The following is a 23,625-nucleotide window of genomic DNA, read 5'->3' on the forward strand; positions in this document are numbered from 1 at the left end:
AACAAAACAAAAATGTATTTCTGTCATACATTATTATTGATAATATTGACTAATCTGTTAAATTATTTATTACCAATTAGAATAACTTCTAATAAAAAGGAAAATCCATGCGATAGGAGAGACAATGTCATTTAAAATGTTATCATGCAAAATTATTTGACTGCAGAACGCAGCAACTGACAGAGTATTCTCAAGAGACGTGTAATAAATAATATAGTATACATATGGATATAAATTTGAGTGTGTGTGTGTGTACCTGATGAGTCCAGGCCGCGGAGTTGGCTGTGTATGCGATGTATGTTGAGTCTGGCGGCGATCTCCTTGCCTTTCTCGATCCCAGCATTAGAGCGGAGAGAACCGCTGGACTGAGGTGCCATCTTAGATGCAGACGAGTACTTCTCCATCATAGCAGAGGGCTTTTCTGTGTCCTCCACTATACCCCTACACATCACACATTAACAGTCAGAGCAGTACAAATTCATACATACATGCATGCATACATACATACGTGTATGTATATACATACATACATACATACATACACACACATACGTGTATATAATATTATATATACATTTGCAGTTACCTATTCATGCGCAGCTGAGTAGCAATCCGGTCAAAACACAAGGCCACGAGAGAGACATGTGTGACACTCTTATTGGAGGGTGAACCTTCTTCTACGGATGCCTGGAGTACACAAAGATTCACCTGCAAAAAAGCATGCACACATATTTACCTATAGTCTGCACACAGTCTACCATTTTTACGACAAGCTTTCTCCATTTCATACACACACACAAACAGGTACCTTTGGGACAGTGACATTAGCCTGCAAACCCTTTATCTTCACATTGTCAGGCTTGATTGACAGATCGGTTTGTCCATGCGGTGTGCTCAGAGACCCAGGGGTGGTTCCCTCTGTCTTAGATATTTTGTGCTCTGCTTTCGCTGTGCTCTGGAAAACGCAACATTCATCATGATCACGTTAAAGATTGAGTGTGCTGTCACGTCTCTATGTTGGTATTGATCACTTACAGACTCAGAGACAGTGGATTTACTGATCTGATACACTTCATTAAGCACTTTCCCATGCAGGTCATCCAGGATTGATGCAGGGTGGCGAATACTGGCAAAGTGAACCATGGACTCAATGTACCTGGACAGAACAACAAAGATGATTTCACAAACACTGTGGCATTTAGTAAAGACCCCATTAAATCACTTGACGAGAACATTTTTCTTTCCTGTGAGTTATTTCCTATGTTAGCAAAACATACTGAAGGGCTTTAGGCATATCACAGCCATGATTTGGATGCAAGTCAGATGCAGTTGGTATTGGGAAAAGGGACATTCTCATTCCAGAGAGCATTTGTTTGGACAAAAACTGTGTAGTGCATGATTAGTCATCCATTTTCAACCAAAGGCATTCAAGAAACAAACCAAAAAACAACACAAAAATGTATTTCAGCCACATTATTCATGATAATACTGACTTTTTTTTTTTTTTTCATAAAAATGCAGTCTATCTCTTTGGTTATTTAATATTATCATAATATCAGACAGAACTAAAAAACATAATTTTGGTGTCATGTTTTTAAGCACAAGGTGGGCAATGTGAGAGCTGCTGTGATGTCTGACCTGTCTAATGCTTCAGCTACTAAAGGAGTCAGGACCACATTGACCGCCCCTTTGACCTCTACGATGGCTGTGGTTCTCGTCTGGGCAAGAGGCTGATCAAGGGTCCAGTCCTCTGTCACTGTGTCCTCATCAGTGTTGTCCATCGCCTGCTTGTCAAGGGGTGTGTAAGGTGTGCTGCAGATATATGCACACAAATTGCATGCTTGTAATTATACTGCATGATACTGAAACAACCACTGTTGATTTGATATGTCTAGTATTACCTATTTATATCGCCCATGAGCTGAACTCCTCTGTCCAATAGAGAACTGGCAGACAAACCGGCCTTCACCATCTATAAAAAGGACACAAATTAAATTATTGACAACATATAATGAACGAACAAACAACATGCTTACACATGGGTGACTTTTACAAAGAACTTAAACAGGTAATTTTACCCCAAAGTTACTCTTTGCATGAAGAAAATGAAATGTATTATGTAATTATCATATTACATACTGTTAATTTAGAATATGAACATTCTGTAATGTCTTTATTTAAATATTTATAAATATTAATTACTAATTAATTTTAAAATGAATTCAGGTTAAATTAATAAATTATTATTGTTTCATATTATTAATAATTATTATTCATGACAATAACATTATTTCACATTAATATATAAAAAGTACTTTACAATTTATATAATAAAATTAATAATGTTATATAATTTACAATTGATATACACAGGACAATAAATAAATGTATACATCATGTATATATTAATTTAAGGACAGGGCTTCTTTTTAAAAACATTTATATTTATAAAGTGTTATTAAACCGAAAGTGGTATAAAGTATAGTTAAATATATTCATAAATTACTATTCATTTGGGAAGGGTTGCTAATTTTTTCAGGAAATACAAATATTATTAATTTTATTTATGCAAATAATATTTGTTCCCGATATTGGTGGTGAAATATGACCTGGACATTTCTTCATAAAATTCACCACTGCATAAATAATATTTTACAATGAAGGAAAAATTTGGAAAAAATATTTACCTTAAAAGACGGGATGGACAACTGGTCAAAGGAGGCGGAGCTCTCCTCACTTGTAGGCGTGTCGAGGTCAAGTGGGCGATGCAGTGATGACTTAGATGTTCTCTTATTGGTTGGCTGCTTAACAGTCCAGTTTGACACATGATAATGTGCAAGGTAAGTTTGGTAACAAGCCATTAAATGTGGCTGTGTTGTCAGAAGGCCAGTCTCCGCCTTCTCGGTTTCAACAGATCCCTCCTCCTCCAATCCAAGTGCAGAGACAAATGAGGCTTGGGAGGTATGGCTAGGTATCGGAGGTGGGCGGCTCTCAGCGATTGACAGAGGTCCTTCCACACTGTGGTATATGGAGGTGCGGCTGTGTTCTGTGTGGGGCTGACCCTGTTGTCTTCTTCTGCGTTTCCTCCCTGGATAGGTACCAGGACCTTCATCGCTACTGATTGGCTCAAACTCCTCATTGGCGCTAAAGTACGCTTCACTGTCAGCCACAGACATGGAGGAGTCAACAGAGCGGTACTGATGGAATGTGCTAGAATCAGCTGACGGAGTGAAAGGAAATGCTCCGTAGCTTCTTCTCTGCCTTGGCGAGTCTAGAACGTTCTCGTCGCTACGGGAAACCTCGCTACTAAACTGCACACCGGTAGGAGGCGTGGCTTTCTCTGCGAAGACAGCAGCCGATAGGCTCTTGGTGCTCCCAAGGCGAGCTGATTGGACAGAGGACTGGCGCTTTAAAGGAGAGCGGAGCGGAGAGCGTAAGGGTGGAACCTCAGGGATTGGACCATCAGTGGTTACATTCATTAACCTGAAAACATACACACTGTAAAATACACATACAAGCAAAAATGTAGTGGGAATCGAGAACCTGTTTTTATTTAGAACCTGTTTTATTTGTGCAAAATAGTTTTTTGGAGCTTACGCTTTAAGATTGAGTTTTGCGCTAGCTGTCTGATTTGCAGGAGTTGTGAAAGGAAATAACAAATAAACTATTTTTATGAATTGGTTATTTTTAGTGAGTCAGTCTACAAGACTTATTAATCAGAAATGAACTAATTAATCATCGGTTATTACCGCCAAGGCATCAGCTGTTAGCATAATTTGTGAGACTTAAATCAGTGTATACTTCTATTCAAAAGGAGAGTAAGTTGAATAATTTGGTTCTGCAAAGCAACATTAAATTGATCAAAAGAAAATACAATGTTTCCATTGCAAGATTAACTCACAATTGAGAAATTATGACGTTATGGAACTGGAATTGTTTTATAGGGTACAGAAGCACGAGTCTGACTCACTCAATAGAAGGGGAGGGACTCTCTCGTTCTCCAGCTAACAGAGGCAGGGCAGCACTGGAGGAAGAGTTTTCCTCAGAGGAAGAGGCAGAGCTGTGAGAGCGCAGAGGTACGTGAAGACTAAGGTGCTGGCCACGTTTCTCCAAGTCCACCATCGGAGCAGGAGAACACACATCTCTTCGCATAGCGACACCTTTGGCTGTAAGTAAACCAATAAAGTAAGCATAATTTACATGAAACCCAATCGGCATCATCAAAGCCACACAAAAAAGAATATACCATCAGGAAGTTTAGGAGTTTCCTTAGTGACGATCCATTCTCCTGGATGTAATAATGACTGTCCATAGGACAAGTCACTCTCTGCACTGACGCTGGAGAAAGCGGAGCTTGATGAGGGTGTGATTTCCTCCAAACGGAAGAAGTCCAGGCCACCAACCGAGCCGCCGAAAAAACGGCATCCACCAAGACAACCACAGCGATTCCGGCTTCGCTTATATTTCTCCTCCGGCCAAAGGAACCAAAGTCTAAAACACACATAACAATATGGTAAATATGTTTGGCTGCACATTAAGCAATAGACAAAATACAATAAAAGATATGCTTGAACCTTTTAGTTTTCATGTCATGAAGCTCCAGGAACTGCCTCTGGACCTCATATTTGGCTGGATGGTCAGCGGCTAAAGCCACATCAGCCGTCATGAGGTTAAAGTTCACCGAACCGGCTTCAAGCCAGTGAGAGCGCCGAAGGAGGGGCGGAGGGAGGCCAAGCCGTGCAACTTCCTGTTGCTCGATGAACTGAGCGATCACTACGTCTTGCAGAACGGCACTGATGCCTTCGCCGACAGCAGCTGTGTGCAGATTGCACGTGGCCAACCGCAAGGCTCCGGTCTGATGGGCATACAGACAAAACAGTTCTTTTAAATCGCAATGTTAATTTACAACAATATTTTACAATATTTACATTCTAAGTTTGCACTGTATTTTTGATTAAATAAATGCAGCCTTGTTAAGCATAAGAGGATTCTTTCAAAAACATACGAAAAAAACTTAATTACTTCAAACTTTTGACTGGTATTGTACATAATCATCTCTGATAGTCACGAACCTTAATATTGGCTGCACATCCGTGTTCAACAATGAAAACCTGGGCTCCATCAACTGTCAGTCGAGTCATGGTGTACTTCAGATCCTCTGATGTGCGACAGGGACCAGGCAAGGCTGCATTCTACACATACAGACAAAGACTCAGTAGTGTAGTCATTTTGAAAATGATGTGAATATGACAACTCGGGGATGTGTGTGAGCGTTTCTGTAATACCTTGGCATCACACACTCTACGATCAACTCCATGTTGGCAGGTGACAGATGGTTTTGGCTGTTCAAGCTGGAACTCTCGGGACAGTACATGAAACACAAAGCTCTCGCCCCACTCCAGAAGTGACGCACACTGAAACAAACAAAACCAGTGATTAACACTAAACTGTGATTAATGCGGTCACTAGACTAAAATAATAATTCTTGAATAATCTCTCTTTTAGTGACACACTTAGTAGCTTTTTAAGGGGGAAAAAATGTGAAGGGTCACAATATGTTTTGATTACCTTTATATATAAATAGATAATATTAATGACAATGAAACATTTATTTGTATTGTTATATCAGCCTCAAATGCCAGATGCATTTTGTACGATAAAACTTTGTACTTTTTACAACATTATAATAACTATTAAAGATCTTTTGGTTTGATATTTCATACAAATGTTAAACTGATGTAAAAGGAACATTTCAGATTTAATTTAGTGCACAAGTAACATTTCTTATTACAGTATTATCAATAATTATCATGATTAATATTTTTGTGGAAACTGTGATACTACAGGTAAGAACAGGATTTATTTGAAATGCAGAACATTATAAATGTCTTTACTGTCACTTTTGATCAATATAATGTGTCCTTTCTGATTAAAAGCATTAATTTCTTTAAAAAAATAAAAAAATATTACTTTTGATTGGTAGAGTATAAGGTATGAATAAGATGAAATTAATAATAAGCACAAAAAATTAAAATAAAATGTCTTTGTGTGGCATTCTGTTGATTACCTATGACAATTTTGACGTGTCCCTCAGTGCGTACAAACGAACAGGAAGTAAGCAGCAATACAATTAAATGTTTGAACATTCTTTTCTGTGGATTTTCACATACTGTAGGTGCTTTAACAAAACTCCAACCTTCACATTCTTGCTTTTAAATTCTCTGGCCCACATGCCTGTTTTCTTTCTATTATAAGTGTAACTTCTGTAAACATTTTCATTCAATCAAACACAAAGAGGGACGTGTCGAAATAATCTTTGTATGAGGTCATTATGCCACAGATATTGCTAGAAATATTCCTTTACAAATGTCAAGCAACCCTTTTGTAGTGTCAAAATGAATGACTGAGTCACCTGTGGCACACTAACTCTTCCTGTAAGAGCTCCAGCCTGAACGTCGATGAGCCAAGCATATTCGAGTGTGTCACTGCCCGCCGGTAAGCCCTCCACTGAGAACATGGCGTGGGCTCTCATCTGCAACCCTGAGAGGCTCAGATGACCATCTCGCAGCACAGCATCAACCGTAGGCCGCTAAACACACAGAAGGGAATAAATTACCCAATACAGAAACATGACAACTTCAAATATCAGCACCTGAGAGAATATGAATTCCATTCACTTCCTCCCACTCCCACCTGATAGTTATCGCTGACAAACACATGTAGAGGCGAGAGAACGAGCTGTAGCATGGTCTCCTTATAACCCTTCTTCATCTCAAAGCAAAGACGCTCCAGGAAGCCTGTAGGACCCTCTGGGCCATCACTGCTACAGTGCTGCAGACAAGAGCACAAACAAGACTTACAACCACACTTGCGATTCCTAAAGGAAATATCAGTGCCTGCAAGGCATCAAAACAATAGTCACACTATCACAAATATGCTAATTTAACAATGATGTCATCACTGATGTCTAGGACACTGGCTTCTATGAATGAAATCGCTGGTCTCCTCTGAAGCGGCACTGACCGTTGGAAGGCGTCCATGGACCTTGTGCAGATTGACGAGTACGGTGATGTCCCAGGGCCGTAAGGAGAGAGGATGCGGTGCGTCTTTAGAGCGGTTCTCCTCCAGGCCAACTCTGGTCCAACCAGATGACGAAGAGCAGGAGCTCAGCACAGGGCTGGACAGAGACTCCTCAAAGTCTGTGTACATGTCATCCTCTCCGAAATAGTTTTCCTGCACATTACATTCAACAACAATCATTGGGATATTGCAGCCAAAAAAAGTCATTATTTACTCGCCCTCATTTCTCTGTTATTTGTATCTGTCATTATGAACTGTCACTATATGGAAAAAGAGGAAGAGAATTACCATTTTGTGTTTCACAGAGGGAAATAACAGGGGTTTTGTAGAACACGAGTTTGAAAAAATACAAGTCACATCTGCACAGTTTAAAGTCACAATGAAATAAAAATGTACAATTCTCATTTTTAATGGAATATTATAAATAATTTATCTATGCACATCATTATTGAAAAAAAAAAACATCATGTGCCCTCATAATCTTTAATCAAAATAACTTCCCCTCTCTCTTGCAGTGACATCTCTTCTTTTCTCTAATGACGTCCTAATGGCGAGAGGCCGGGACAAACTGTCTCTCACATGGCATCACAGCAAAAGCAAACCACAACCATCCAATCAATTCCAGATGGACAAAATCAAGTCCCAACCAACATTCTTTCTTGTTCATGAAGCTGATTCACTGGGATTAAGGTCACAATACGGAAGAAAAGTCTCTCGCAATTTCTGTTTCATGGCGACTTCAAGTTGAGTGCATATGTATACATGTGTACCTTGATGGACACCAGCGCTCTGAGGAGAGGACCATAAAGGGTGATGTGGGAGTCTGGGCTCAGCTCCATCTCCACATGTAACCGGTCAGGTGGCAGCAAGCTGGGGTCAGAGGAGATTCGAGGTGGAGGAGGAACAGGTGGAGCGAGCTCTGGCGGGCGCAGTGCTGACAGCATGGACTCCTCTATTTCTGACACTGCAAAAAACACGTAATGTAAGGTGAAGTGTAAACAGGTCAGATTCAGGTCAGACATTATATATACAATATTGATAAACCATTCATTAAAAAAATGCCACATTTATTTGTGCTTTTATATGCTGTATAACTGTATATAAATAAGTAATAGTTACAAGTTAAAACATTTGGTGTCAATATTCTACGTAAGAATCTTATGTTTTATGTAAGGATCTTCTATTTACTTCCGCACTTACACATGCGTGTCTCAGTTACTGAGATAATCATGTGTAATATTTATATTCTTCTGAAGATGATAGGATCAAATACAATTAGCCAGACGGAGCTTGGGCAACATGCGGGTCTCACATATTGGCCAATGGGCCTCAAATTAAATGTCCAGCATAAATACAGTTTAAAAAGCATCCCACTATGCATCCCACTGAAGTTTTTATTTGTTTTACCATGTTTTGGTCACTAGATACTTATCTATACAGTAAGTTTTTGCATGATTTATTGGTATTATTCAAACACCTACATGATTGTTTGAGCTGCTGGTCAGATTTCTGAGGGTAGATGGGATGCCAAGTATAGTCTATAATCAGCAGGAAGTTCGGCACACTCCAGCAGTCCACCCAACCAGCCCTGGAAACAAACACACACACACACACGCATACACACAACAGAAGAGTCAAAGGGCAGCGCAAGCAAGAAGCAGAAAAGAAGAGGGAAAGAAATAGAGCACTGGTGCTCTTTTACTCACGCTTGAGTCATGTTCCTCCAGCGAGGTTTGCTGTTTTTGGGAGGTGCTCCTTGCCCCTCTGTTGGCATATTGTTTTCTGGAGGGGTCTTGTAATGCTGGTAATCCTTAGTGAGGGTGAGTAGCGGGTACCGGCTGGGGTTACAGTCAGGCAGACACAAGCGCATGTCTGTGTCCTCAGCCTGTATGGGAGTTCAGTGTCATTAGGAGTGGATTTAGGTGAACTCTGATGTTTTAATGTCAGGCTGTAATGCTTGATCACACATCATTCAGCACAGCAGACAAGTGCGTGTAAATGTTTGCGAGGGTGTACACTCACTCTCAAACAGAAACGTGTGTTACAGGTGGCCGGGACAAACTCGTGAAAGGGCAAAGTGAAGTCAATATTCAGCGTTTCCCCACAGGCAGCGATATAAACTACAGACAAAGAGCATGAGCAGGTTGTGAGTTTTTCAGAAATCAAGGAAAGTTCTAAATAAAACCAAACTCTAGAGTTTAAACTAATGTTCAGCAGTGAGCTTGATGGCATTTTAAAATTCCTTTTGTTCAGCACTACTACAGAAAAGCATGGAAATTACTATCCTTACTACTAATCTGTTTAGATCTCAAATAGTCTGAAAAAAAAGAAAAAAGAAAAAAGAAAAAGAAATATTTAGAAAAAAAAAAAAAATACTAAAACATTTTTACTTTGGCTTTTAACTAAATGACTTTTCAGAAGAATTCTATGCATTATGCTTAACAATCAGCAAGTAATCAATAAATAAATACAACAAAAGTCCTTCTTTTGGACGAAGAAACGATAGAACGGTAGATCTTTAAAAAAAAGATGATAGAAAAAAATAAATGTTAATATAATCCAACAAATACAATTCAAACCAACATCATACACAATTAGAAATGGGTTGACTAATTTTACAACAACCAGCTAGTTGATTAGTGACTAGTTTATAGAATTATATAGTTTCAGAATTGCGTGCCATGCGTTTTCAAAGACGTATTAATTTGTTAGATTTCCTTATAGTGTTTTCATTTCTCAAACTCTAAATTATTTTTCAGTCTTGCATCCATTATGAAAGTCTTGCTTACCATTCTCCTGCTGTTTGGTGGAGCAGTCGATCCAGTTGTGCTGATTGGCGGCCCAAATCATCTCAAACTGGTGAAAAAGTATCTTAAACTTCCATGAATATGGAACGAATGAGTAGATGTCCGGTTCACTGTCGCTGGCCCAGTCCTGGATCAGATCTACGGATCACAACAGGAGGAGGTCAGCCGGAGGACAGATATCAGCTCATGGTAACTTACAGGTAAGAGAGAAACATTACCTGTGAAGAAGTTTTTCTGTGCATAGATGAAGTGGTACGTGGCTTTGTAAACCTCGATTTCACACTGCCAGGACTGGGGCATATTCCACACACGCGGATAACTGGCTATGACATGAAACTGAGGAGTTCAAAGACAGTTGTTAATATGCAGGATAGTTCACTAGTTGTTTTATTTAGCTTTTTAAATTTAGTTTATTTTAGCTTTAGGATTTTAAGTGTTATTTGGGGAATATGATGCAAAAAATGGCCCATGCCTTTTTAAGCTGAACATTTAAGACATGTACAAGGACATTAAGAGAATGTGTAGATTTAATTGTTTTTATCATAGGTACTTTAACAGTTATCACTAATAAAACTCAGAGTTTCTAATCATCACTTGTTTCAAAAGCCCAAAACACATCTATGCCCTCCCCAAAGATTTTACAAAAACAAGTGCTGAGTGGGCAAATGTCAGCAAATTGGAAATTGGCCTCATAATATGCAATATCTGAAATATTACAAAGATTACTTCTCTAAATTCAAGTTTTGTAACAAATTTCCCATCTTCGACAATAAATATCAAGACAATTACTGTCAGATCTCAAATCGCCTGCAGCAAGCAATGTTCCCTTTACCTGTTTTAGTGAATAATAGCATAGTTTTCTGCATTAAAAGTTTAGTTACTCAGCTTATTTGAAGGGCTATGCTTGGAGTCTGTATGAATAGGTCAGACCAGACTAGTCAATTTTGAAAATGTGTAGTTTTGCATATCTCTTACAAACACACAAAATCATGAGCCGTACTCACAGCAAGCATCTCAGCCTCTAGCAGTGTCCTGTACTGCATACTGCTGGTTGTATCAACATGTAATAACTGGCCTTTAACAGTGGGAGAATAACCTAAACAGAGGTTAAAGACAAAAACAGTATTAGCAAGATATGAAACAGGAGGGGAAAATTGCCATTCATAATATAATGTGTCAAGTGAAATTTACATTAAATGTACATTACGTAACTTTTTTTGTTAAAAATTAACAAAATTTAAATAATGAGTCAATACATCATCAATCCTTCTTCCACAAGGTGTTTTTCTCTAACCCTGATTCACTACAGTAAGTCTATTATAAGTCTTTATATGTTATACTTGACAGGATGGTTTTCGCGGGAAATTGTGTACATACATCGCTACTTTTGTTTATTTGCTCCGGCTACTTTGACGCGTATATATGGTAGTGTATGGTAGTGGCATAGGTTACTTTTCACGATGAGGTTGACATGGAGCATACTAAATTTCGAACCTCTGGTGAACAGAGTAGAGTCTGCCGGCAAAAAGTGAACGCGACAGAGCTCCTAATAAAACAAGAATCAACATTGGCTTTGCTTTTCGTAGATGGCGAGAACTGAGGGATTTTAAATGTTGTAAAAGTGATGCGGAGATGGCGTTTACAACTCAACAGGTGAGTAAGGTATTTTATTGAACAGATAAATTGCCATATGTAGCTCTCTAACAGAGTTCATTGTAAAGCATTATCAATTGTGAAGGGTCGTATTCATTCGCAGTCACGCAGAGCCGAAGCACAACCAAAACAACGTTCTTCCGTGAAATGCATGCAGTTTTGTTTTTTAACCCAAAGGTATATAGTGTACATTTAAACAAACAAACCGGTCAAATGTCACCCTCAAAAACTACTTGAGTCATTTTTCCGTAAGCTTTGACAGTTACCATTCTCCCCAACAGTCATGGGTATGTTGACCTCGAGGTAAGAACCTGCTCCTACATTCACATGGACCGCATTAGTCTCCTGTGAAGCCAAATGGATTATGGGTTAGTGAATGAACAAAGACAGAGGTCCACATTCTTGCTCAGGATTTTATATTCTTATGATTGCAAGCCTACATTGCCCTAGAAAACGTTTACACATAGGAGTGTGAGACTCAGAAATGAATCATTAGTAGTGTGTGCGTGTAAATACCCTATTTTTGGTGAATAGCAAGTCTATTGTTGCATCAGCTATGATGTTCATACGCAGCTCAAAGGCGAGGATTTGTCGGGGTTTGCCTGGTGTGGCAACATCGCTCACTTTCATTGGCTGATAGTCTGCAGGCAGGAAGAACTTCCACAGGCTGTCTCTGTAGGGGTCAAATTACAAATGTAAAGAATGGACTATAAAAGTACAGTATCATTCAAATGTTTCGGGTAAGTAAGAAATTAAATTTATCAAAAGTGATAGCAAAGCTTTATAATGATCTCTATTGCAATCTATAATGGTTTCCACAAAAATATTAAGCAGCACAACTGGTTTCAACATTGATAATAATAAAAAACGTTTCTTGAGAAGCATATTATGATCATATTAGAATGATTTCTGAAGGATCATGTGACCCTGAGACTGGAGTGTTGGCTGCTGAAAATTCAGCCTTGCCATCACAGGAATAAATTACATTTGAAAATATATTAAAATAGTTATACTACATTGTGAATTTAGCCTTGGTGATCTTAAGAAACTAATTTAAAAAACAGCTACAAAATATTACAGACATCAAACTTTGAACAGTGGTGTACCAGTACTTCAGTACCAAGTCAATGGTAAATTATGAAAATGTGTTTCGAAATATCAGATCTGTGCCTGCTGCTGTCTTTTGCATTAGTATTAATAATCAAACAGCAATATTGACAAGAAAAACAGAACTCCACATGAATTTAGTAGCTTTAATAAGCCTTGTATAACCTGAATAACAAAAACACGGCCAATTACAACCATATTAGTGTGATTGTGTGCAGGTACCTCTGTCTGTCAGCCCATGGGCCATAGTTAAAGTCTGTTCCTTTGCCACATACAATGTCCAAACCCCAGCATGGAGGCAAGTCCTGTAGTTTGGCATCTTCAGAGCAGGCTTCTGTATCTCCATTCTCCACTTCCTCTGGGACCAAACCTAAAAAATCATTCATACACAGGAAACATTTATGTGAAGACACTTAATCTACACCAAAATACCCACTGTTTAAGTGATTATATCCAACAACCCAGCCTTATACTTTCAAAATTAATGAAAGACAAAGCATATGTTCACCTGGTTCATCCTGGTAGTAATAGATGTCCACATCATTGGACTGCATGACCACAAAGCCCTCCCCCATGAGCCTGGGAGGTCTAGAGACAAGAAATCACTTTTCAGACAACTGCTACATCACTCTAACAGATCACTAATCATTACTGATCAAGCGGTTGACAACCAACACTAATCTTCTAGCACAGCAGTTCATTCATCAATGAAAATTAACCTGCATTTACTTTCAGCTAATCCATAATTGGCATTGGGAAAAACCTGATCTATATGAGAAGCAATTAATGTTCAGGTCATTATGTTAATATTACTTTCAATCTAAATTAAATTACACAGATCAGTGCATATAATTGTAACTAATGAAAAATGAACAGCTCTGATTAATTAAATTAGCCTTGTGTTTAAAACAGCACATTAATAACCCTTGATAATAATATTTAAATAACAATAGTGCAGTGAAAGACTATGGTACTCTCACTCTGGCTGCTTCACCTAAAGAAGTGTCCAACTTCACATCTGTAGCTGAACAATCTGTACTGTATTTCTGCCAATTTGCACTATTTTAACAATACTTGACCTCATTATCTGAAGCATTATTTTCACCCCGTGTCACTCAGTGCTCTATTCTAACCATGTGCTTTGCACTGCAATAGTCACTTGTCATTACCAGGTATAACTGTGTAAAAAAAGCTGTACAAAAGTGTTGCTTGTGTAACTAAGAAATGTCCCTCCTCTTCTTAACTTATCTCTATTTGTATATCATATCATTTGAACTGCAGTGGTCATTTGTTATACCCTGTTATTCTGCATCAATCCAGTCATATTGCCATATTCTTCCATATTCTATTTATACACAATGCCATGTGCATCGGTATGGTCACTGGCCTCATATACCTCATTATCAGTTGTACATAGCATCTTCTCTTCTCTTTATACTACACATCATTTGCACTGAAGTGGTCATTTTTATTTTAGCTGTGTTTTTTAAATTCATTTTAAAATGATATATATATATATATATATATATGCCACCCTGTTCTCTAAGATATCGGCAATCAAAAAAACATTATCGGTCGACCGCTAGCCATACTTCATACCATCTGCATTTGCAACATAACGTTATTTAAATACCCCATGAAATCCGCTTTGCAGCCTTTAGTCTATGTGTTATATATGCAAGATTCCTCTTAATGTTAAAATGAGTCGAAGAACAGAAAATGACCAAAGATATTGATGACAAATCTTGCACTCAAAAACATAAATACAATTCTGTCAAATAATATGCCTAGAATGATAATGCCCATCCTTTTACTACAATTTCCCATTAGCAAACAAATCATGGTTCATCACTGAGGATATATACTAGATATAGAACAATTTTAAAAATATTTCACAATATTACAGTTTTACTGTATTTTAGATTAAATAAATGCATCCTTGGTAAGCCACACACATACTCCATACTTTTGAGAGGAAGTGTAAACTTAAAGCTATTTACAAAGGACTCATCAAAGGACTGATTCAATAATTAACACGTCACAGAACCAAAATCTGTGCTTAAATGATTTAATGCAGTCTTAAAATAATATATCAGGTTAGATAGATAGCAATTTCATTGGCTCTCTACTTGCACAATGACAATAAAGTAGAATCTAAACTAATCTAATCTAATCTAATCTGATAGACTAGAGATTATTAGACTCACTCATCATTCTGAAGGCCCAGGTATCGAGGGCTGGGCACCAGCATGACGCGGACGTTCTCCAGAGAACCCTTTACAATGTGCATGAACTGATCCAAGTGGCTGCTGGGTGGTTTGGTGGCATATGTCAGGAAGGCGTCATCAAAATTCATACAGAGGGTTTGAGGAAGATGGTGATTTCCAAATGCTACGCGACCCTGAGGGCAAGACCAGCAAGAGTTATGCAAGTTGAAGAATGGCCAATATCAAGAGTGTTTATTTCAGTCCCTTGTGATGTTTCAGAAGATTGTACGGCTCTAAATATAGGCTATGAATGACGCAGGTAGCAGCATGCTGATGTCAGACAGGTGAATGGGAGAAACTGTGACTGCAATACTCACTGTACTGATGTTGACTTTGATGACAGGGATGAGAGACCTCCAGGAAGACGACGGTTCCTGTGTCTCAGCTTTGATATGAACACTTCAAAAATAACAAAAACACATCTTCATTCACGAGCACCGATAAAGCGAATGCTTCCAAGCAAATATTTAGACAGAAAATTCAATGAACAATCAATCAATGGATATGTGGCCATCACAAACACAGTCTGCACTTCATGTTGGCAAATTAAACAAACCCATTTGATTTTGCTACATTAAAGGTGAAAGGAGTACGTAACATCTGCACCATTAACGTCAACAAACAAAAGAATAATTGACTTTTTCAAACAGGTGTCACAAACACTTTCCATCATCCATTGTTCAGCAGACAGATTTTTTTATGTTGGGCTGGTCTGTCTACAAACTGAAGACATCAGTCTATAAATAGCTTATTTATTGTTATTTCTGCATAATAAAAGCTGAGCCAGGAAAAAAAGTATTTGAACATTTCAAAAATTACCTCGCCTTTGATCTTATGTACCAGAATCTAAGTAGTTTTTGCTCTATTAGTGCAGTGTTTACCTCTCTAAGGATTTATCCCTTTGCTCTCGCCCTTTCTCCTCATCCCGATGGGGTGGGATAAGGGTGGGCTCTAGGCCAAATGTTTCCTGGAGCCGAGCATACAGATCCGTGCGATTATACACATGGAACTCAAAGCCGTTAACAGTGACATAGAGCCGTGTCTCAGCCTTCGGGTCTGGAAACACAGTAGAACCATTAAAATATCATTATACATGCATTTTTCCCACAATTTGTGGAGAATTGTCATTAAATCAACATATAAGTACAGATCAATCCAATCAAAGAGCAACAATTACAAAAAAAAACATTTACAAGAATGTTGGGATTAATGTTATGATTTATCAGTTGAACAAATGCAACAAAATAAAGTTGTCACAATTATGTGTTTGCACTGACCATGTTGTTTCTGTTTGGGGTTGTACATCTGCCACCAACGAAATATGAGTAACCCATCTTGAATTCTGAAACATAAGTTTACAATAGAGTAAAAAAAGATGGGATATAACAATGTGATAATGGTCAACAAACAGACAACAGTAATAAGAGGAGTGTCAACAGCATAAATAGGAATAAAATAGAATAAGAATTAAATAAAGGACAAAGAGTTGTAATGTGTCGGTGTACCTGATAGACATATCTTCATTGATGAAATAGACATCTCGGAACATAACCTTGCCGGACAGCACAGAGAATGAAAAGGAGCCTGTAAAATAAATAAATAAATAAATAAATAAATGGAAGGAAAAGAAAAAATCAATCCTGAAAAATGAGCAAATAAAACCAGAATTGAGACTAACTCACCGATGTGTATGTATCCATTCTTATAGAGTCGGTTAATGATGAGGGTGAGGACCAGTCCGATATTGCGGGAATTGTAGTATGTCAGGTATATGATCCATCCGCATGACATAATAGTGGCTGTGGAAAACATGTTTAAACCCCTGCCCTCAATAACTGAATATTGCCCTTACAGAACAAATAACACGGTCTAAACTAATCTGGCAAGAGACATACACTACCGTTTAAAAGTTTGGGGTTGGTACTATTTTTTTTTTTTTTTAAGAAGTCTCTTATGCTCACTAAGACTGCATTTATTTGATTAAAACAACAACAACAGTAATATTGTAAAATTTAAAATAACATTGAATTATATTTTAAAATGTAATTTACTCCTATGATAATAGAGCTGAATTTTCAGCATCATTACTCCAGTCTTCAGTGTCACATGATCCTTCAGAAATTATTCTAATATGCTGATTTTTGTTGGAATTTTCTTTTCAAAAGAACAGCATTTATTTGAAACAGAAATCTTTAGTAGAATTTTAAATGTATTTACTGACACTATTGATCAATTTAATGTGTTCTTCCTGACAAAAAGTATTAATTTCGTATTAATAAAAAAAAGTAATTGTTGACTCCAAACTTTTGAACGGCAGTGTATATAATACTTGTGTCTGCACCGAACATTGTGTCATGTCAACTTGAGTCTGTCTACATTGGGAATGCTGAAACCGTGCATAATCGTAGAATATCCACTATACATATCAACGAATCAATCAACTGCATGCTTAACAATAAATTGAGCGAATAACTCTAACTGGGCACCAGTGTAGACAGCTTGGCTGATTATGATGTGTAGACCACAAAAAATTTATAAATCACATCAGATGCCCACTTACCAACGAGAAGCCACACAAAGTTAGAGTTGCGACTGGTAAGGTAGTCATCTAATTCACCAAAACTGGGGAAACTGTTGTTTTTGATATCCATGGTTACACCCCACTGCAGATAAAAAGAACAGCCATCACTATCAAATTACACATAAACCTCTGAGTTATCAAGTACACCGCCAATGCACAATCAGCAGACTATTCAAAAACCCAGTGTGCAAAAAAGGAGGTTCTTAGATTAAAGACAGAATTAGTTCATTAACTGTCCCAAAGTTATCCACCATCAATTTATGAAGACATTCACATAATTAGCACTCCGTGTTATGTACAGCACATTTTAATGTTTTGGTAATGTAATACGTGCATGTTTCCAGTCATGTGAGCTTATTTGAGCCTCATGAAGTACAGCGCTTTTGCTGAAGAGGAAGTCTATATACACTGAACAAAATTATAAACGCACTTTTGTTTTTGCCCCCATTTTTCATGAGCTGAACTCAAAGACCTAAGACTTTTTCTATGTACACAAAAGGCATATTTCTCTCAAATATTGTTCACAAATCTGTCTAAATCTGTATTAGTGAGCACTTCTCCTATGGCGAGATAATCCATTCACCTCACAGGTGTGGCATATCAAGATGCTGATTAGACAGCATGATTATTGCACAGGTGTGCCTTAGGCTGGCCACAATAAAAGGCCACTCTAAAATGTGCAGTTTTATCACACAGCACAATGCCACAGATGTCGCAAGTTTTGAGGGAGCGTGCAATTGGCATGCTGACTGCAGGACTGTCCACCAGAGCTGTTGCCCATGAATTGAATGTTCATTTCTCTACCATAAGCCGTCTCAGAGAATTTGGCAGTACATCCAACCGGCCTCACAACCGCAGACCACGTGTAACCAGACCAGCCCGGGACCTCCACATCCAGCATCTTCACCTCCAAGATCATCTGAGACCAGCCACCCGGACAGCTGCTGCAACAATCGGTTTGCATATCCAAAGAATTTCTGCACAAACTGTCAGAAACCATCTCAGGGAAGATCATCTGCATGCTCATCGTCCTCATCGGGGTCTCAACCTGACCGCCGTTTGTCGTCGTAACCGTCTTGAGTGGGCAAATGCTCACATTCGATGGCGTCTGGCACTTTGGAGAGGTGTTCTCTTCACGGATGAATCTCGGTTTTCACTGTACAGGGCAGATGGCAGACAGCGTGTATGGCGCCGTGTGGGTGAGCAGTTTGCTGATGTCAACGTTGTGGATCGAGTGGCCCATGGTGGCGGTGGGGTTATGGTATGGGCAGGCGTATGTTATGGACAACGAACACAGGTGCCTTTTATTGATGGCATTTTGAATGCACAGAGATACCGTGACGAGATCCTGAGGCCCATTGTTGTGCCATTCATCCACGACCATCACCTCATGTTGCAGCATGATAATGCACAGCCCCATGTTGCAAGGATCTGTACACAATTCCTGGAAGCTGAAAACATCCCAGTTCTTGCATGGCCAGCATACTCACCGGACATGTCACCCATTGAGCATGTTTGGGATGCTCTGGATCAGCGTATATGGCAACATGTTCCAGGTCCTGCCAATATCCAGCAACTTCACACAGCCATTGAAGAGGAGTCGACCAACATTCCACAGGCCACAATCAACAACCTGATCAACTCTATGCAAAGGAGATGTGTTGCACTGCGTGAGGCAAATGATGGTCACACCAGATACTAACTGGTTTTTGATTTTTTTGGTTTTGCATAAGGTTTTTCATGTTTAAAAAAAGGAGAAGCAAATCCACTTTTAATCCACCTTAAATCCAAAATAACCCAAATGCACCATAAATCTGTAATTGGAAGATATCCGAAAAAAGAACTACTTAAACAGTACAAGCTGTTTCCATTCAGTTGCAAACACTCATTCACACACTCCTACTTTTGCACATACGTACAGACTTATCCACCACACTGTTTAGATAATTTATCATGTAAAACTTTTTTTTTTTTTTAAATAATAATAATTCCAACACATTAAATATTGCACAAAATCAGTCTGACAAAATGCATGAATGTAAAACAGCTCACTCAGACAAGTAAAGAAGCAGTTGCAGGCACAATGCTCATCTTAATTGTACACTATTATTTGCATGCAACACTCCAGGCATGAACACATTTGTGTGACCGTGAAACCAGAGGCTGCGCTATTTGTAAAGAATATATTGCTTTTGATAATGCTCTTTGATTCTAGCATGACAGACAGATGTCAGTATGAGAGATCATTTTTAGATGAAAAGATTCGAGACAGGAGCAAATGATGTCAGTTCATCATGTGACAGAAGCAGGTGTGTTAAGATAATGAGATTCTATAGTGATTATATCTGTGATTCTATGGTAAAAATCTCTAGCTGAGTATCACAGGGTCTGTTGTATATCAATGATGTGAAGCATCTTCAAGTCAAGACACATCCTTCTTCTCAGCCTTCTCTCAGGCTTACACAAGAGCAGAACCATCTGTTTGAATTAGTGCTGAGGTTGACTCTAGTCTAACCTCTGGTAAAGTCAAAAAGTTTTAAAGATAGAAGAAGTCTGCTATTGAACAAGAGGAGCAGTCTTCAATTGTTAAGAGTACAAATCTAAAACAGAAATGGCCGCTTCCCTTTCCTCAAATCTTCAGGAAAAGTTGTGCAAGTACTTGCGCAACAATTGAAGTAACTTCAACATTAAAGGTGCCATTTGAGACATCTTGATTATTAAAAGTTTCTTTCTGATGTCCATATATGAAGCTTTTGACCTATATGGTCACCAACTCGCCATTTAGTTTTATATGACATTTTCCATCCTTTATTAAGCAGCTGTTTCTTCTTGTTTCTCTGCATGCACTGTGAAAAATACAACTTCCATTTTGTAAGACATGCTATTTTTAAGACTGACTGATCTACTGACTACCAAAATATTACATTTTAACATTTTAAATAGAAGTTCCTTGAACTACTCAACTATCAATTGCTAAGCAGCTTTGAGTTCACTGGACTTCAGTGTAACACAGTTGTGGCAACACATAGTTCACTGACAAGCTGAGCCATATCGCATTAATTATCACGGACGTATCGCCTGCGATAATTAATGCGATATGGCTCAGCTTGTCAGTGAACTACGGCTCTGTGTTGTAAATGCCGCTCCATCTGAAAGCAGGTGATGGCGATTTACTACTAATCAAGGAACCGGCTTTACTGACGAGATGCGCATAACAATGTCATGCGATATATTGGCCAGCCCTAGTTAGACTAGGTTCAATCAAACTCCTGTTTAACTTTCAACAAACTTTTAATAGACTTCATTCAGATGTACTTGCTGGGGAAGCTTAATTTTACCTTAAAATGGTAATTGTAGTTAACAACTAGTCTAATTTTCTAAAAACTGATTGGAAAATCTAAACATTCGGAAGTTGAGAAAAGCTGGTTGCCTTTTTTTTTTTTTTTTTTTATAAGTTGAGTTAACTGTTTTATAGTGTGTAAAATGAGCCACAGTACTTTGCTATAAGCTGCAGCTTTGCTTTTGAGCCCATCCTTTATTAAAAAAGCCTTTTTACCAAGAAATTATTACATTGTGACAGAATAATCAAACCTTATAAACTTCCTTCTGAAGGATATGCAGAACTGTGGGTGCTACACACAGCCAGTAAAAGGTCTGGTGGACATTTTTACTCTCATTTTCACCAGCAGCTTAGTCATGACTAATGGCAATTATTGTCTCCATCAAACTAATGTTTTATCTAAATAGCATTAGCTCAAGCTTGCATTGGTTTAGTTTGATGCAAATTCCTGATACAGACAAATAGTGCAAATGTTCAGTAGAATTCCTCAGATCTGTTATGACATGTTCTGCTCTGAACTAATAACAAGCAGAGCACTTCAGAAGAAGTTACAGAACCAAAGCGTTCAAATCAAACATCAACTATTTTGGTCCCACTTTATATTAAGTGGCTGTAAGTACTTATATCGAAAAATAAGTACAATGTACTTATTGTGTTCATGTTGTATTGTAAAAGCACTTTTTGTGCTATAGAGGTGTGATGCGGGTAAGGTCAGGGAAGGTGTGGTGGTATGGGTAGGTTTAAGAGTGGGTTTAGGTGTAAGGGAAGGGTCAACAACAGTGTAATTACATAAATTAATTACAGCTGTAATTACATGCAGGTATTTTCAAAACATAAGTACAATGTAAAAACATGTACACAATAAGTCCGTTGTATCAAATTATTAATTTCGATGTTAGTACATAGTAGTTAAAGCCACTTAATATATAGTGGGACCAGTATTTCTTTTTTATCTGATCCATTTATGATTCTTATCGTTGTTTGTTTTGTTTTTGTTTTTTATTATTATTATAATAGAAAAGGCAGAACAGATAGAACCTCTACAGGAATGAAATTACATAAAATCTTTATGTAAAGTTTCACAAACAAAATAAGAGAAAGAAAGAAAAAAAGAAATAACATTATAAACACATACTGAGAAAACCATTATGGACCAGCGGTAGGCTATTATAAAAAAAAATCATCATAATATTTCAAGATTCTGTCACTTCTCTTGTTTTTAATCAACCTAAAAGATTTAAGAAATGCTTCAGTTTCAAATGAGAAATGTGAAAAAGTAGGCTGCGAGTTAGAGAATTAATGCTTATGAATAAAATATATTAAAAATAATAATAATAATAATAATTTAACAATGTAATTCATTGAAGTAATAGTTTATAGTATACCTTTATAGTAACATATCTCTGAAAGGATTTGGAAGAATCAAGGTGCTTACCTATATGAAGATATAAAGTATTGCGAAATCATACGTCAAGTATTGCATTGTAATATTTCCCTTGATAATACACCGTCAATCACAGCATAGCTACTCGTGTTTGTCTGTCCCCATGTTTCAATATTAAGTAACATTATGTTTCAAAATTAAATGTACAACAATATTAAATGTACAACAGTTAGCTGGTCATTATTGCAAAATAAACTAATCAGAACCCTGCTAACTTAAGTTACTCAACAAACAAACTGACTGTACATAATCCTTAAAATGTGCTTTATGGGAAAATTAAGCCTGAGCAAAGACTGTACCCCGTATTTATTTACACGAAAGATCGTGTGTATCGTATACCAAGTCGACAATTTAAAATAATTGCCAGACAATTAACTATTAATGTGACAGCCAAAATGAAAATGAAACAGAGATGTCAACACCTGTGCAACTCTAGAATGTAGTGTCAAGTGAGTCTAATTACCCGGTTAGCTCACTGTGACATCTGACAGTTATCGCTACTCTTTCAAACAGATTTAAAGGCGGAACTGTTGTGCTTTAATACAGCCGGGGGGGATTTCTAAACAAGGACATCTAATGTTACATCTCTCATACAAAACATTCGGTACCATGAACTGCTTCGGCAAAAGGTGAGGCATATTACACAATAATGGAGCTCATTATTTCTGTGTGACAACTGGACCATTGTATGTCTACGTCCAACGGAAACTGTACAATAATGCAACTCGATGAGGATAAACCACACAGATTATAGCAGCAGATCAGAACAGGATAAACCTTATAAAATATCCGACACGATGATTATGATGGATAGTATTAATTACGCGTTCGCTCCTGGCATGTCAAGCACAACCTTATGATGATTCTGAAGAGCAAGACCAGATATCAGTCAACTTTATTAGTCGGGTTATGATCATATTTAATGCAACGAACAGATGGCTGTGTGTATGACAGCAGCGCTTGAGCTCAGCAGGTGATCTAGGATCAAATCCAGACAATCTCTACTGTATCGTAGGCCGCAGCCCGTGATCACATACACACACACGCGCGACCTGTTTGGGAACACGCAGCGTACCTACCTCGCCTTGTAGAGTGTGGAATTACATTTCACGTTGCCATGATCTTTAGAGCTGTTCTCTTGTACTGCTCTCAGCCGACAGCACCCATTTCTCAAACTAATGATTTCTTTTCCGGAGTATTTACATGGACAACGCTTGTGTTTCCTGTTTTGTGGTCATGTGCCAGGTTTAACCAATCACATATCTGTTGTGGACGACAGGGCCAATCAGAGGGCGAGGTCATAGATCCTAAGCGTGAGTGACATGGAGTGTAGCCAATAAAAATCA

General features: G+C 38.1%; 1 protein-coding gene across 6 annotated transcripts in view; it reads right to left on the minus strand.

Moving 5' to 3' along the window:
- Positions 1-23,519, minus strand: part of kiaa1109 (KIAA1109) — a 54,690-nt gene extending 31,171 nt beyond the window's left edge. For 4 of the 6 annotated variants that reach the window (XM_084391208.1, XM_084391207.1, XM_084391206.1 and 1 more), the window contains exons 1-34: positions 23,359-23,519; positions 17,475-17,577; positions 16,597-16,713; positions 16,420-16,498; positions 16,192-16,256; positions 15,796-15,970; positions 15,232-15,313; positions 14,855-15,048; positions 13,156-13,235; positions 12,870-13,017; positions 12,057-12,213; positions 11,807-11,885; positions 10,892-10,983; positions 10,106-10,223; positions 9,870-10,025; positions 9,103-9,200; positions 8,787-8,965; positions 8,562-8,668; positions 7,851-8,044; positions 7,024-7,233; positions 6,694-6,831; positions 6,413-6,589; positions 5,286-5,414; positions 5,073-5,192; positions 4,575-4,855; positions 4,247-4,491; positions 3,971-4,166; positions 2,688-3,498; positions 1,902-1,972; positions 1,639-1,812; positions 1,036-1,156; positions 809-955; positions 587-708; positions 257-441 (exon numbers count right to left, since the gene is read on the minus strand). In XM_084391208.1, the coding sequence (XP_084247334.1) occupies positions 257-441; positions 587-708; positions 809-955; positions 1,036-1,156; positions 1,639-1,812; positions 1,902-1,972; positions 2,688-3,498; positions 3,971-4,166; positions 4,247-4,491; positions 4,575-4,855; positions 5,073-5,192; positions 5,286-5,414; positions 6,413-6,589; positions 6,694-6,831; positions 7,024-7,233; positions 7,851-8,044; positions 8,562-8,668; positions 8,787-8,965; positions 9,103-9,200; positions 9,870-10,025; positions 10,106-10,223; positions 10,892-10,983; positions 11,807-11,885; positions 12,057-12,213; positions 12,870-13,017; positions 13,156-13,235; positions 14,855-15,048; positions 15,232-15,313; positions 15,796-15,970; positions 16,192-16,256; positions 16,420-16,498; positions 16,597-16,713; positions 17,475-17,565 (5,338 nt within the window). In that variant the 5' untranslated portion in view covers positions 17,566-17,577; positions 23,359-23,519. The remainder of the gene's footprint in view (positions 1-256; positions 442-586; positions 709-808; positions 956-1,035; positions 1,157-1,638; positions 1,813-1,901; positions 1,973-2,687; positions 3,499-3,970; positions 4,167-4,246; positions 4,492-4,574; positions 4,856-5,072; positions 5,193-5,285; positions 5,415-6,412; positions 6,590-6,693; positions 6,832-7,023; positions 7,234-7,850; positions 8,045-8,561; positions 8,669-8,786; positions 8,966-9,102; positions 9,201-9,869; positions 10,026-10,105; positions 10,224-10,891; positions 10,984-11,806; positions 11,886-12,056; positions 12,214-12,869; positions 13,018-13,155; positions 13,236-14,854; positions 15,049-15,231; positions 15,314-15,795; positions 15,971-16,191; positions 16,257-16,419; positions 16,499-16,596; positions 16,714-17,474; positions 17,578-23,358) is intronic. The other 2 variants (XM_084391210.1, XM_084391209.1) reach the window with 1 other exon arrangement.
- Positions 23,520-23,625: the final 106 nt, after the last annotated feature.

Source organism: Rutilus rutilus (genome assembly GCF_951802725.1).
Source record: "Rutilus rutilus genome assembly, chromosome: 20".
Taxonomy (NCBI): Eukaryota; Metazoa; Chordata; class Actinopteri; order Cypriniformes; family Leuciscidae; genus Rutilus; species Rutilus rutilus.